Here is a 17,210-nt window from a genome sequence, read left to right as displayed (position 1 = left end):
TATAAAATACAGGCACATAGAAGGACATGGAATGATGGCAAATCTGGTTAGCCCAGATTGTCCTGAGATATAGCATGTGTATGTAGCCTTTATAATGACTGTGATATGATCTTAAAAGTAAAGGCAGTAAAAATACCCCAAAAATGCCTAGGGCCCATAGGGTTAAAAAGTACCGAAATAAGGTACCGTTTGGTACCGGTACCGAATTCCAGATACCGGTACTGGTACCGTATCGGTTCAATTATGAACGGTACCCAACCCTACACAAGCACAGTTTTGTATTCAACATACCATGTGCACATGCATGTAGTGGACATAAAATTTGAGCTGTGCACATTAACCTCAGCTCTACACGCACTGGTGCAGGTAACTCGACACAGCTCTCACACATTGACCTCAGACTCAGCAATTGACACTTTTCAAACACTCTAACCCAACACATCCATTTTCTCATGTAGTAAAAAACACATTTATGACTAAAACATTGTGGCTTACAAAGAGGACACTGACAGCATGTGTACAGACAGGACAGAGCAGCACAGCGCAACAGCTGTACTGCAAAAACCCTGTGGTCAGGCCAGCCGCAACCACTGCACCATGTTAAAATAAGTTTTTAGTTGGATACCAACATTCACTCTGGATCCAGCTGCATCTTCTTCAATCTGGACGCAGAAGCAAAAGCGTCACCAAGCAAGCCTATTTTCAGTGGAGCGGTGCCCATGTTAACCAGTTGGGCTGTTCACAGAAAATCAGATATTGTGCATTGACACCTCCCAAATCACTGAAACCAATATATCCTTATCTCAATTATTATGCTTCAAATAGGTCCTTTTGTTTGTGAGACTGCATTGGGTGAAAGGTCTTCCTTTTTCCGAATGAACAGCACCCCAAGGTTAAATATATGTATTCCTCACCTCAAAGCATTTGGTATCGCACTGTGTAGTATATAATTTAGCCTGATCTATGAAAATGACATTTTTGTCCAGTTTAGTATCTGACGCCTGTACATTGGCTAGCAGGATTCTCGGCAGAGAAGATTCGTGTGATCGGCATCACAGCTGGTATTAATTTCTCCATGCTTGCCTCTGTGCCTTCTCCAATGTAGATATGTAGACATGGATGCAGAAATGAACACCAAGATGGTCTTGCTTGACCATGTGGTGGGGGTCATAGCTGGTGCCTATCATCTCCACTTTTTTTTCTCAATGTTTACTCTTGTGTTAGTATTTGAAAACCTCGACTGGACAGATCCCAGAGTCGGAGGAGAGCAGTGAGTTGAATTATACATCCTGATTAATGACTCAGTCATATGTTACCATTATCCTAAGTTAATCACAAAAAGTATAACTTATATTTATAACATAGACAGAACAAAAATTTGCATTTACATTAAGCATAAACTTATCGGAATTGACAGAGAAGCATCTGTATTGGTCTACGCCTTCAAAGAATGAATCGGTCATTAATTTTGCAGTTATCTGGCAAGCAGAAACCAGAAGCCAATCAGTCCCCACAGACCCCCATGTAAAAATGCCCAACTTTACAGCATAAATAAACATGTTTACAGCCTGGTACAAAAAAAATGGTTTAATCTCAAGATTCATGACAAGGTCATTTTTTTTATATCTCACCTATTTACATTTGGTTGAGAGTTAAAGTTACACATAATTAAGGGCAGGCCGCTTTAAGTGACAGGCTGTCTTTCAATACTGTCCTTGACTTCTCAGTCAGATCCACCCCCTTGCTCCTACACAGCTCCAGCCTCTCACCCAAATATGGTCACTTCTGGCTCCCAAAAAGCCAAGATGGCGACAGTCGTAATGCCAAAGTCAAGGCTGGTCCACAAACCAGTGGATGATGTCACATAAGCTACGTCCATTATTTTTACAGTCTGAGGTATTTGGTCATAAAGCAAAGTATTGGACAAATTGAAATTTTGACCCGATGATGGCACTAGATGAAAAGCCAGAGGATCACCAAAATCAGTAGGATTCAGCTCAGGATTTATCTTTCTTATACAATTTAATGTATCTATACAAGGCTGTGGGTGCCATTTTATACGTGAGAGAATCTGTGTATCAGAACATGTGTTTTTAAAAAAATCTACCTAAATAGGCCCAGATTAAATGAATACGTTGCAATTTACAGTATGTTAGAAAAAAACACAATAATGACATCATCATTTTCAGGATTGAGAATTAAGAATCTGTTGGAAAAACATTTGCACCTTGAGAGCACTGTGAATCAAAAGAAGTATGAAGCTTGAGCTGGAAGCACATCCGCAAGTCCTTCAACTGTGCAGATGAGTGATTGAGTAGTAGTGGGGATGATGAATGGGTTAATCCACACACGGATCCACTCTGCAGTGATGGGGTTTAGCTGGGGCGCACACGCCACTGGCCAGATTAGACAGCACCTAATGCTTTGTAAGATGATTACATCTATTTCAGGAGGCATTTATTCCATCGCAGAGTTGTAACTGTGTTTGATTGCATTGCATAGACCTATTGTTCCTCGCCACTGATAAAGGAATTGGTAAGACATTCAGAGTTCATCTTTATTGAGTGAGAAGGAAAAAGTGTGCGTCATGCATGCACACCAAAAAACGTTTGAAATTATCAAGAAAAAAAGCAATGAAAACTGAGTTGTGTCCAGTTATTGACAGTTACAAAACTAGAACTCAAACATTCAGTAAACTGTGTCACTGCTTTCTAACACTACAACTTAATCAGTCCTGATGTGAACTAATGTTTTCTGATGAATAACATTAGTTAACTAAGTGTTTCACTCTATTGGTCAGTGATGAACGATAATCATTATTACTTTGTAATGACGGCTTGTGGACAATGGAAGTTGTAAAATGTTTCATGCACCGCATCACAAATGCAAGATATGAGTGTGTTCCTGGAGAACATCTGTTGCAGGATATTATGTAAGCATTCAAATGTAGGGAAAGATTATAAAATGTAATCCACACATTAAATGAAAAAACGAGCTCTAATGGAGTTTGTCCACACAGTTAATATTTGTTATTTAAAAAACATTTATTTTGGATTGTCACCCTTACTAGGCATGGCAGCCAAAGAAATGTGTGTACAGGAATGTGATTAAATTAACAGGACAAACTGTTTGTTACTATATTCAGGCCTGTCTTTATTTGGGGATTTGTAATTCCTAACAGAATCTGTGCGGCAATAGCTTTCCTGGTATAGATGCATTTAAGTGAGGCATGTGCAGTGTGTACTGTATACTGTCAGTAAGCCACTGGCTCTGTTCAAAATAGCATACTAACATACTACTTATTGGAGCTGTTTGTGTATTTGTGCCAAACCGTCATGGTAAGGGGTCATAGTTCAGTACATGCAGCCACACATAGAATACACAGTATGTAGATTATTGTAGGTCCTGCTGAGAAACCTTAATCTGTACTCCCTTGGCAACATATGCTAAGGTTAGCACAACAAGTACACTAGTGTACAAGTGAGTCACACTACTGTGAGCGCAAATGAAACATTCATAGTGGTAAGGTGGAAGACCCCCTTGCGGTGTCTGGGTCAGCTACAACAGCAACAGAAAGAGAGTTGTGTATAAGACGAGGTCAGTGTGTCTGTACTGCGCCAAAACACACTGAACATGCTAATGCACACTTCAGCATCATTCACATGTACAATCACCGGGATGAGTAACAAACAAACCAAAGCTCAACTCCTTATACCTGCTGCTGTCAAACAGCTTTTACATGCAAAAGCAGAATGGGAACGGGATAAAACAATTACTGAGGTAATTGGTCAGTCAAAGTCAACCAAGCAACAGTAGACACACACAGTACTGGAAACAAGTGTGCAATTAGCTCTTCTAGCACATGGGCAGTCAGTGCATGATGCCTTATTGCATTTTATCTGTAGTCAATTCATGGTTTGCATATCTCCCATTTACCATAATATGAACACCTTAAGTCACATGGAATTATTAGCCTACTTATTATTCATACAGTTTTACGATCTGTTATTCTGCATCACAAATGCTACACAGAACTGTGTGAGAAAATGAGCTGTGTTTAAGTACAGGGGAAGGCAACTCTCATGGACTCCATGCATGTTGTTCTACACTTCAACACAGCCCCTTAAAGGATAAGTCTGACAATATTTTAGAATTTTCTTATTGTCAAATGTTCCCATTAAAAGACTCAAACCAACAATGAATGGATTCTAGTATTATCTTTGCATCTGTATAGCCTAATATTTCTCATTTCTCTGTGCCATATAGCTCAATTTGATGTCCAAAAATTATTAAGAACACATCAATGAGCCACACTGTTGCACTGGGTAACATCTTCCTTCATTACCATGAACACACACTGTAGATTATTTCGACTCAATCCCACAATTACTGTTCTGAAGCCGGAAATATTCACTAAAGTACAACATGTGGGTTAATCCCTAACTGAAATTAGTCCTAAACAAATGCACCAATTCCTCCTGTTTGAGTCATGTTTGCTAAAAACTACAGTATAAAGCTTTCAATTACAGTATACTTATTAGTGACCCAATTTTATAAAGATTTACATCTCCAGTAGGAACCAGAAGGCTTGGGGCTGAAAGCCACAGATTTAACAGGGCAGTCAAAGTATCGAGACACTGACACTGACACTGACTGGTTTTGGTCTTTTTCATGGAATTTGTTAACATTTACAAAATATAAAACATTGCCAGCTTTATTCTTTAATAGGGCCAGTAGTGATGCCAAAGTCACATTAAAAGTCTAGAGTGTGCCATTTCTTTCTAAATCAAATCACAACTGCCAGGAATTGAATACATGATTGTTGTAAAGCTACAAATGCAATTACAGTATACAAGTTAATGGTTATATGAGGATGGGCTAGGCAGAGCTGTAGGTGAGCCCAAGCAGCACTAACGTGGAGAAACTTCTGTATCTCCAGTCAGGGATGATCTTACTTTACATTAGTATGTTGTTTGTCACTATCTGGCGCATGTTACCCTCCTGTCATACTCATCCTGACTTTAGCATACAGCCCCGCACTGAACAAAGAGACTTCCTCACTGTCTCACAATCTGCATCTTGGGTTACACAGACAGATCACTGCTGAACTGTCCTGCTGTATCTGTTTCACTTCTGCCAAGTATCGCAGCCACTACTTCAGTCCCAGCTGTAATGTGTGCTGCAGTGTGTCAAGCCTCAAGAGGCTGTCAGGTGAGTGGTCAGTCAGCCTCCAACTCATCACTCAGAGACAGGAGACAACAAAGCAAGCCTCTGTGATACAGATTCATGCAACTATTGGACTGATAACACTGCTGACTGTGTGCGAGAGAGACTATGCCATTTCAGTGAAAAACACTGGAAGCAGGAATATGCAGTAGCCCGGGTTTTAAGTTTCGCTTGTTGCAGAAAACTGTTGATGTTTGACCTTTCAAAGTAGTCTCATTTTTGTTCTGGCTATTAAACATACTGTTGGGGAGACAAGAACCAATACAGATTTACATGTGACTGTATTTCTCGGATCTTGAGGCGCAGCCGGGGGGAGGAAGGGGTCCGGTTTGGGGACCTCAGAATTGCATTTCTGCTTTTCGCAGATGATGTGGTTCTGTTGACTCCATCACACTGTGACCTCCAGCATGCACTGGGGCGTTCTGCAGCCAGGTGTGAAGCAGTTGGGATGAGAGTCAGCACCTCCAAGTCTGACGCCATGGTTCTCTGTCAGAAACCAGTGGATTGCCCTCTCCGGGTTGGGAGAGAGTTACTGCCTCAAGCGAAGGAGTTCAAGTATCTTGGGGTCTTGTTCAAGAGTGAGGGTGGAATGGAGCGTGAGATGGATCGGTGGGTCAGTGCAGCTTCTGCAGTGATGCGGGCGCTGTGCCCGTCCGTCGTGGTGAAGAGGGAGCTGGGCCGGAAGGGAAGAGCTGGAGGGATTACATATCTCGTCTGGCCTGGGAACGCCTTGGGGTCCCCCAGGAGGAGCTGGAAAGCGTTGCCAGAGAGAGGGATGTCTCGGCCTGTTGCGCCCGCAACCCATCCGATAAGCGGATGAAAATGGATGGATGAATGGATGGATGGATTATTTCTCATTTATGAAAATGATGGGGCATCGGTGGCTTAGTGGATAGAGCAGGCGCCCCATGTACAAGGCTATTGCCGCAGTGGCCCGGGTTCGACTCCAGCCTGTGGTCCTTTGCTGCATGTCATCCTCCCTGTCTCACCCCCTTTCACACTCAGCTTTCCTATCGATTAAAGGCAAAAATGACCAAAAAAATATCTTAAAAAAAAAAAAAATATGAAAATGATGACCAAGTGATGTAATTTTTGCTATGAATGAATTAACAGTGATGTTAACGCAAATACAAGCATGGAGTACCAATAGATGAAATACAATTTGTTAGTTTGTTTTAGTAGTCTAAAATTGGGGTTCAAACATCTTAACTTCTTTGCATATTTGGTTGAATGTTGTGCTTAGAATGTGTATGAAAAAATAAATAAATAAATAAATAAAAACAGATCATGCATTTTGAAACTGGCATAAAAACAAGGAACGGGACAATACAATCTACGCCTCACAAAATATTAGAAGTATTCCAACTTGAAGCAGCTTTGCTCCAATAGCTTTACAGAGATCTGTGGCCAGTGAATGTGTGGTTTGTCCACACACTGTGAAACCATGTTGCCTGGTTTTTTATCGTCCCTTATGTCTCATCACTGGTGCACATGATAATGGAAACGCTTTCTGTGGCCCAGTGGTTTAGGTTTAGGAATTGATGATTCCAAACCATCACAGAGGAAGGTGGTCAGAGCCTTTAAGTGGTGTGGAGATCATGAGGTCGACCCACAGCGCCTGAACAGAACCCCTATAGCTTGACCACTGTCTGCATGTGCACTCCAATATCAGGCCTATAATGTAGAACATTATGGACATGGTACATGGTACGCCAGCAAGGGGAAACTGTACAGCCCCTCTGATCTAATGCATGCCCAAATGCACTAGCAAGCTATTGTTCAACGCCAAAAAGAAAATTGAGGAAACTATTGAGTTATGCTGAATGAATAATCATGACACCAAACCAAAAAAGTAACATGTGGAAGTATTTTGGATTCAACACTGTAGATGGAAAAATCGTGGATGAAAGTGAGTCTGTTTGACAACTGTAAACTGCAACTGCCTGCAATAACATTCTCCCGACGATAAAATGTGAGGGGGCCCCTGAATAAGGCAGTGAGGGCCCAACAAATGAAAGGATCGTCATCAACTCTACAGGATATTTTAGATTATGAGCCTGTGTCCACATTGGGTCCACAGTAGCAGCATTTCTTTTAAATTGTTCCCAATGAGGAGCTCCAAGAGATTCTATTTGGACAAGAAAGGTGCTGGTGTCGTCACCACCACTCCTTCAGCAACTGTCTATCCCGAGCTGTATGATATGTCAGTCAAAAACTATCAACAACAAAGACAGAAAAGCCCATTTGTGGGAACAGATCAGCCAGACACTGAATGTTGCTGGTGGGTGTTGTGTTTTTATCACTGTGTGCGTAAACCTGTGGTTAACTGTGTAGTCAACCCTAGCTAACGTTAACGTCAAGATATTGTTGCCGGAAACAAAACCTACATGTAACACGTGATCAAAAAAAAAGTGAAGCACTTCTCAGCACCCTGCCACCACTTTTCTACCAAATAAATACAATATGTGGACACACTCCCTATGGCTACACAAGTTACGTTCATTGAAACTAATTCCACCTCAGTTCTAATTCATGTTAACCTGCTAAAGTGGCAGTCCTATCTGCTAGTCAACAGTCTGTGTACTCATAAATGGCAAATGTCTTTCAAAATGCACAGTATCCAGAGTTTCCCCCAGGCTGATATGCTGCAATTAGTTCTGAGCAATAATTTTTGGCAGCAAAACAGCACTGAATTTACAGATTAACAAGACCACATGAATGAAATATACTGGCAGATCAATATAAAAATTTAAGTAACAAAAAATATCAGTATGAGCTAAATAAATTAGATTTATGGTAAACACTGAATGTCACAAAGGCTTAAGCCAGACAGCTGCTACATATTATGTAAAACCTAATATCTAGGCCTACGGTACTGCCAAACAAGTTCAGTTGACCTCTGTGAGGGATAACTGAATCTATGAAAGCCAGAGTCTTTGTTCTATTAAAATATATATATAAAAACACTACTTTGCAACTCTGTTTTAACTAAGGAGGTTATGTGAATTGTTTTCCCACTTTTTTACTGGTCACGGGAAGAGAAGATAGCGCCAGAGACTGTTCTAGTTTATTTGTTTTTTTCTGTTACATCTTTATTACTTTATGGCAACATGTAAGCGAACCCTATCCAATGATTGACAACAACTTGTGCTGGTGGACAACACTTCTTTTTACCACCATAAAACAAACAACACAGAATATTCATGGCTGAGATTACCTGTTAATGTACATGGAAAACAGCTGAGACAAAGGAACCAAGAGTTCTGGTCAGGCTGGGAAAATGTGAAAACCTGCCCCCTCTGCCAAGTATTCTTCTAGCAAATGTCCAGTTACTGGATAGGATGGCTTTTCAAAGGAACACTAAGAACTGCAACACTATGGTTTTGTTTACATTGCACCACACCCCGCACCAACCAAGCCCTAGACAAGCTGTATAGAGTTATTGACAGGACCTCGACCTCACAACAGGAGACTATTTTTATTGTGGCTGAAGATTTAACAATGCCAACCAACCTGAGGAAGTCCTGCTGAGATATCACCAACACGTCAGCTATGTTTTTTTGTATGACGACATAATCTATTGTAAAAGTATTTATTTTAATCATAAATGTAATAAAACACATGTTAATACTGGTGAAGTGTTTCAGAGATGGAGACAAAATGTTGCTAATTCTGCTAACTGGAGCCAAAGGTTCACAGCTGCAGCTAAAATCAAGTGCATGTATATGTAGGTAACGTTAGCTAGAGCCTTGAATCACAGTGTGTCATCCGCCTCACTCCCCGCCACTACAGACCACTTCATCCATAGCAGTGTGGGCAGCCGCTCCAGAGACAGACTCATAGTCAGTAGCAGCAAGTACCCAGATCCAGCCAGCACAAACGCCAGCTTCAGGGGGCTGGACAGCCCCAAATCCCTGCTGAATCAGCAAACTTTCTGTTGCTGCTGTTACACAGGTTAGACCCGGTGCCGGGGGGGTTGGCGCTGGCTGAATTTAAGTTGCTACAGCTGAACGAAGGTTAGTAGCTCCAGAGCTGCTGCCTGCTCTCCTCACAGTCAAGCAGTCCACTTCGGCAAGGAGCGAGGTGGAGGAACAATGGGGTGGCTAGCTAGCCGATTCTTGTGTCATTTGTGGTCTGATAAACAGAGAGGGTGGAGCAAGGGGAGGCTCAGTGAATGCACTGAGGGCAACTCTACAATGAAATAAGAATAAATGAATCAATGCATAGGAAACACTGGGTTACTGAATGAAACGCGGGCATATGCCAGTGGTCATCTGGTGGGAGGGGCTTGGGACATAGAGGGGAGAGCTGCAGGAGGAAGGTGTATTTTTTTAAATTCTGCCCTTTGTTTTCTTGCTTTTTTTTTTTTTTTTTCTTAACATGTTCCAGATTTCTGGCTACCCCATCTTTAACAACAAGAACATTCATGTGTACACATTTTTTACTTTTGCACCTAATCTTACCAATATCAATCCTGTAAACCCCAGAAGGACAATTTTCTCTCTGACAGCGAAAATGGATCAAAGCCTGTTTTTTGGGGGATTTTTTGGTTGTTGTTTTTTTGTCTAGTTACGGCAGGACAGCTGCTAGTGCTCTGGCCAGGACTAGCTTCCCTCCCATCAGCAACAGAGCTGCTAGCATCCCTGCCACTGTCTGTGGGTTTAAAAAACACAGATGGTTTGGTTTGGCCCTTATGTCTAGCATTAGAAATGATTAAAAATAACTTGGACTTGAGGAGTCACCTGTATGAGTTCTCCATAGCTCATGCCAGGGACATAGCTTCATTTGCACAGAATATGAATGAAAATATGGATCAATGTTTCAGCTGCTTCCTTGATATCACAGCCAACAAGTTGTCTCCTCTTGCTGTGGTTGCATGTTTTGTTAACCCCCATTTATCAGTTGAAGCCCTTATTTAAAATGATAATGAGAGAACTCACAATCTTCTACAAAATAAAGGAGGGGGGTCTACACTACTCAAAGTTTGCCATCAAGACTGCAGGAGGAGGGGACTGATGATGAGGAAGAGAAAACTGGGGATACAGAGGCTTCAGAGACAACTCACTTGGCAAAGCAGCCAAGATTTAGGTTTCTTACTGCCAGTCATCCATCGAGGCCCAGGACCTGGACCTGTCGTGTTAACACGGGCTGTCCCATGTTTACACTAAGGAATCAGGGGTGGATTTTTGGACTTCTCAGAGTTGCACTTTGCATTTAATTTCAATAGATCATATTTCATTAAGACATAGTGATTTGGTTAGGGCTTTAACGGTTTGCGTATCTCTGCAAAAACGTCACAGTGCTGGGGTTACAGTTCAGTGCAAGCAGCGCATACATGGTATGTAGATTGATGCACGTGATGGGGAACCTAATTTCAGAGGCATGAGTTCCATTTGGAAAATTTTAGCTGTATGCCGTTACCAACATGTGCTGAGTTCAGCACAAAGAGACCGGCATGTGAGTCGGTCACGCTATGGCTAACGTAAATGAAATGCTGGGAATAGAAGACCCGCCTGCAGGTTCCTAATCAGCTGCAACAGCTACAGAGAGAGTTGAAGATGAAGCGGATATGATGGAAACACGTCAAACATGCTAACGCATATTCAGCGGCATCACCAAAATGTACCAATCAAAAGGACGATAAAACAAAATGGAACTTGTTTGCTTATCCCCCTTTAGATGCAAAAGCAGAACGGGATTAAACGGTAACTGAAGCAAAAGGTATTTACACTGACATAAAGCCATAGTGGAACTGACTGTAACTCTCATTGTAATGCACAAGTTTTACTTTTTCATTCACCTGTTTATTTTGTATTTACAATTTCAAGCCAAGAGATGTTTTTAAGTTTGAAAAAGTATTTTTTCAGTGTTCATACAGTGTAATACAGCAATGTTTGAGATCTTCCTTATTTTTATAATGAAAATAGTTTACCAAAGTTGTCAGTGGACAAAGTGCTACCTCGGTTTCCAGCAGGGGGATTGTGTCTGTCTTTGACACTTGCACTACTGTCAAAATAACTGAAAATATGCATTTGTTTATACCACTGTACTGAATTCACACCAAACTGTGACTCCTAAATAACAACAATGAATAACAATAATAAACAATTATTTAACTATAAACAATTATGATTTCATTTTTCAGATGCTCCGAAATGATAAAAACAAGAATAAACATGATTGAAACTTTTCTAAATTATTCTCCATTAGATATTACTCTCAGGTTTCTGGCTGCAGTCTGACATTTGTTCACAGAGAGCCAAGATGTTTTTGTAAAACTAGGATAGACTTTGGAGTACCAAAAAAAGGGATTTCAGATTTGTTTTCATTTAGCTGGAAAATGTTTTGGGACAGCCAGCACTTTAATTCTAACAGACAAGATAATGACAAGATGTTGAAAGGTGTCTCCTTCACAATTTTTTAATGGGATATAGATTTGCATGTTATCTGCATGACAATGGTACTGAATTTGTGTTATGTATGATATGTTCCAGTGACAGCGCCTATACACACAATGACATGGGACCAAGGATGGAGTCTGGTGGAACACCATAGGTCAGCAGGACCACAGAGGAGGGGGCATCAGCGACCAACACCAAAAAATTTTTGTCTGACAATTAAGATTTAAACCAGTATAGAGCAGATTCCCTGATGCCAACCCCCTTTTCAAGGCAATCCCAACAGAACAGAATGATCAACTGTGTCACATGTTCAGCTGAGATCAAGAAGAATTAAAATAAAAAATAAAAAAAACTGTCTGTTACTCTAAAAAGGGCAGTTTCAGTGTTATGGTGTGAACAGAAAATCACAATCATAAAATCCAAAAATCCAGAGGATCAAGGTTAGGTTTCTTTAGAAGTGCACTACTGAGCAGTGATATTGCTAGGTATGTGCCCTGTGTCTCTAAAGCATTAAAATCAGAAGGATGCAGTAAAGTATTAAAGCATTCAGGGGATGCACCCTATTTTTTTACCTGATGATACTACAGTGGAAACAAATCCATGTTGAACTCATGGAACAGTGGCATGGCATAACTTTTTTACTAGGTGGGGCTATGGTCCTGTGGGTAGCTCTGTGTATTTTTGTATCTCATTAGTATTTTGAAAGAGTTCCTGATGTCATATAAACCACTGAGAGTGAATCTTCTGTTTTGGATGTTATCATAGTAATGTTGTTGATGTGTCTGTGATTTTGTGCCAATACTCTGCACAGATCTGACACATGCCCGTCTGCCCGCCCGCTCTCACCCCAGGCCCTCTGAAGCTATGTGTGCTGCTGTCGTCTGAAAAATGCACCAGCGTCCCCGGGACCACTGGTAGACAATAACTTCATATTTTTAGGTTTGTAAAATGTACCTGATTTCAAAAATAAGTAGGATATTACTTAGGACATTCCAGTGATCTTTCACTGCAACGCCTACTGGGACAGCAGATGCTGTATTCACTCCTGTCGATAATAATCCAATGATGCTACACCAACAAGGAAATGGTAGTGGCCTGCAGTGTTCTGTATGTTGCTGAGACTGTTCTGAAACAGGCCTGTATGTAATGTGCAAGTTTGCTTTCTGTTTTACTGTTGTATAATAGGGTTACATTATTTTTAATACATTTATATGCATAAATTACAGAAGATATTCAATACACAAACTATTGTTGTTGTTTGCATTCTGTATGGCATCACTGGAAACAGTGCATTATTAAATGGAATGGGGTTTTTTCCAGGACCCCCACAACTCTGATCGCACATGCACTGAGAGACCTGTGTGGTGTAAAGACTGGACTAATCAAACTGTGGATGCATTTAGAAAGACTGCAGTCATGGTGTGAGCCTCTCCATCTGCCATTAAAGTTGTGTGATTTTATTGTTTATTGTCTGTAATTATAAACACACAGCTGCTTATTGTTCATAATAAGTTAAGATATAAAATAAATAAGCTATTAAATGTAATGTAAGGTTTGGTGAGCTCGTAAGGAGCCAGCCACACAGTCGTGTATACCTTTAGTACTTCAAAAATATGAAACTGCCTTGAAATGCTTTAGTTTTACTGAAAACAACTTTAATGTGAAGTTGACAGAAAATACCAGTTGCGTGATGGATTGGTTGTGCTTCACTGACTTACCAAGAAGAGCTTCAAACAGGTTGCTTTTGAAAATTCCCATTACTCTCTGAATGGCAGTTTTGAGCTGCTGCTCCTCCGGCTTCCTCAGTTTAGTGCAGTACTCCTCCAAAAGCCCCAAGGCTCGAGCTGTGTCTGCAGAGGAGGGGGCAGATAAGACAGGCTTTGGTGTTTTCTTGGTTTGCTTTCTACATATAATAAATATATATATTCTTCATATTTTATACAGTATTCATTTGACAATATTAAGTGTGAAGGGACAATATTGTCAATGATGGTAAATTAGGCCACTAAGAAGTACATCAGCCCATATACTTGTCTGTAAATATATAAATGAGCAAACTGGGTTTAGGAGGTGTACCATCAGCTCCACGCGAAGCTGCACAGTCAACAGCCCCTGTTCACATTTCATTAGAATAGGATAGAAGACAAAACAATATATGGTCAAATGCATGTGGACACCCCAGCATTCCAGACATATGTGATAGTTGAACGTGTCATTCCATTGTGGAAGCTGTAGCTACCATTCAGCTACAAGAACATCACTGAAGTCCAACACAAATGTTGGGCTATAAGGCCTGGATCACAATCACTGTTCCAGTTCATCCCAAAGATGTTGGGTGGGGTTAAGGTCAGGACTCTGTGCAAGCTAGTCAACTTCTTTTACAGCAATTACACAAAACAACATTTCTGTATGGAGCCGGCTTTATGCAGGGGGTGTTGTCATGTTGAAACAGTAAAAGGACAAACTGTTGTTGAAGTTGGGCAACACTAGCACCTGTGTGGAGTAATGTCCACATACTGTTAGCCATGTAGTTTTTCCTGAGGCTAATGGAAAGCAAAAGGTAGTACAGCCAAACCTGAGCTTAGACTGATTCTCTGAACCATGGATAAATGCAACACAGGTGATGTGACAGCTTCCTTATCAGTCACATTTTATGGAGTCGGATGGAAGCTGGAGGAGCAAAAACTCTCATTACCTGTGGCACATACAGTAACTCACCTTTTTTTCTGATAGGCATGGCTGACTCCGTGTAAACTTGACTCTCGCTAAGGCTTCCAGTTCAGTCTTCAATGCATGGTAAAAAAAGGTCTTTCTTGGTGGGATGACAGAAAACAGGAAGGGTTTCAATAACTGTAGCTCTTCTCCAAGAGCTCTGAGAACTTCAACCAGGGGCTCCAAACGTGGAGTCCAGGGACCACCAGGGGGGCCCTGGGCAGGTATCCAGGGGGGTCTGCGTCCAAAGAGGAAAAGATTAATTCCACGGACTAAATAATGTGATCACAGGTGTCTCTGTCCCAGATGACAGCACCAACAGTAATCCACAAGAGGCTCAGATCAGGTCCCCTATAGCAACGCCTCATCAGCTTTTATCTACTCTGTAATTTTAGAGTCCTTGGTGGGAGAATGCCCCGGAACCCCTGATTTTAACATATTCTGCACCATGAGGTTGTGTATCACTTCTGTCTGGGTCCACTTCAGAAATGCATCCTTTGGCTGCAGACCATAGACATGCCTTGTCATGACTGAATCACTGCTGGTCCAAACATCTTCTCACAGACAGACGGGTGACAATACAGAGCTGGAGACAGACGGGTGGACACCAAGCCCAGAAGTCCTCACAGGTGGATGAAGATGGTGTAGAAAAGCTGGTTTAGTGTCCCATGGCGAGGTGGAGCTGTCAGGTCTGAGGACTCGTCTGGGTTAACACTCTCAGCTCCGTCCACAGTGACACACAGCTGGTGTAGTGTGGCAGTCCTGGGTCGGTCCTCTGTCTGAAGAGCTGCTCCACATCATTTATCCTGCCTGACAGTGCACATCTGAAGTTTCTTTACCTGCCTGCAAGACGAAACACACGCCTACAACACTACACACGGTTTCTTCTCACGATGTAGGAGATGCCAGCTAACATGTAACAGACACTTCAGAGTTTATGTCTGGAGGTTCTGACTTATGGAGGGACATGAGTGAACCCCCCATGAGGCGGACAACGACAATTCATAAAAAATATAAATTAAAATAAAAAACTGCTGCTGCCTGTTAACGTTGCTTCTACGGCTAAATATAAACATGCGTGTTGTTCATAAGTTAGCTAGCATTCATGCTAAATCACCAGCCAGCGGCGGTGCCAAGTGAAATGCTTTCCCAGTGCGACGCCTGGCTGTAGGAAAATACCTGCCTGCCAACTGTGGGAGAAAACGCATGGCTCTCAAATGACTCCATGTATTTTCATTTTCCGTAAAATGGTGACTGTGCATTCGCCGGACATTTCTCCTGATAAAACACAGCACTGTCCTCGAGCTGCCACATCTCTTTATTCTTTAACCAGGTACTGTACAGTAGCGCTAGCCATATGAACTGACAGCATCACCAACAGTTTTAAGTGCCAGGGAAAAGCTGGCCACAGTGAGAAACGGAACTTCCGCTTAGTGCTTTCAAAATAAAACGGTTGTCAGCGATACATTTTTTAGGGACTGTTCTTTACTTATCAGAGGAGGGGGGTGGCTGGGGTGGGACTTCACTTTTTCAATTTTTTATCTTGACTCTCCTCGAAACTACAGATATTTTTCCTTAAGTGTCCCCTAGTGACTAGAGGAAAATGCATGACCCTCCCTCCACAATAAATAACCATATTGTTTTATATTATTGGAGCCAGTGCATTCTCGGAACCCATCGGCTGTATTCGGCGTCTGACTTCCGGCAGACAGCGATACAGCCTTTGGGGGCAGCCCCCCGATTTTTTTGGAATTCCGGTTTGAGGAGGCAAATTTCCGTTTCCAACTTCCGTTTATATATAAGTAAATATGCTGAAACCATTGTGATGGATTCAGAGTTTGCAGTGACGCCAATTGTGTTCCACCTCGTTAGTTCACCGCACGGAACGTTTAACCTGGCAACAACTGCAGCCGGCTCAAACGTGATTGATCAATATCACGCGGACTACAAACAGCCTAGCACCGGAAACCAGGGCTCTTCTGCTCTTCTTCCGGAGGCAAGATCTCCAGGGTTTGCCTACAGACTCTACATTCACTGAATGTAGAGTCTGTATATAGAGACTAGAGCCAATGCAACAAGCTAACAGTACAGCAGAGTTATCACCAAAACAAACAGCTAATTTCTTAAGCAAAGTGCAAACCCTCCTTACAGATCGCATCATCATAATCACTCAAGCTGTGTGTGCAGTTCAGCAGAATACGGGTGCATGACAGCCACCCGTCATTGGTCCTACCACAACACCAACAAAATTTGATAAGCGTACACATCACACACACTCATGCAGGCATCACAGCGTGCTCCCATGCGGCATTAGCAACATGCACAATGACCATTTTCCCAAATAAATACACAACAGCGACAGTCAGTCAAAATAATACCAGTATTGGCACGGTGGACATTATAAGATTTTAAAAACCTTTGATGTTTGAAACCTAAAAGTTGAAAAAAATCCTGGCATTGACAATAGCCTTGGTTTTTCTCTTCTGCCATCTCTGCAGGAGTGAAGAATTTATTGATGTTTTTTTCTGGATCTCATAATGCAGACAGTTTATTTTTTGGCCAAATTAAAAATGAACATGTAAAATAAAGTGCTTTTGATGAAATATCACTATTTTAGGCCCAGATTTGGTTACATTTCCTAATGGAAGCATTCTTCGTGCATGATGTGGCTACAATAAATAGTGTGATTTGGGCAACTTTTAAAGAAAACATGCATTTCAAGCTTGTTTTAGAGTTCAGATGGTATTTAAAATCAATGCAAAACACAACCATTTAATGTTGTGTTCCTCCTTTATGCCAAAAATAATAAACAGTCCTTCCCCAGTGCTTAAAAAATTGTCATGCCTCCCACGTTTTGCACCACCCCCTCAT

The 17,210-nt window shown here is 41.5% G+C and overlaps 1 protein-coding gene across 1 annotated transcript in view; it reads right to left on the bottom strand.

Moving 5' to 3' along the window:
- Positions 1–14,578, bottom strand: part of dlg2 (discs, large homolog 2 (Drosophila)) — a 251,340-nt gene extending 236,762 nt beyond the window's left edge. The window contains exons 1-2 of the mRNA XM_050040448.1: positions 14,346–14,578; positions 13,346–13,477 (exon numbers count right to left, since the gene is read on the bottom strand). Coding sequence (XP_049896405.1) covers positions 13,346–13,477; positions 14,346–14,364 — 151 coding nt within the window. The 5' untranslated portion in view covers positions 14,365–14,578. The remainder of the gene's footprint in view (positions 1–13,345; positions 13,478–14,345) is intronic.
- Positions 14,579–17,210: the final 2,632 nt, after the last annotated feature.

Source organism: Epinephelus moara, chromosome 3, assembly GCF_006386435.1.
Source record: "Epinephelus moara isolate mb chromosome 3, YSFRI_EMoa_1.0, whole genome shotgun sequence".
Classification (NCBI taxonomy): Eukaryota; Metazoa; Chordata; class Actinopteri; order Perciformes; family Serranidae; genus Epinephelus; species Epinephelus moara.
This window is presented reverse-complemented; position numbering and strand designations above follow the sequence as displayed.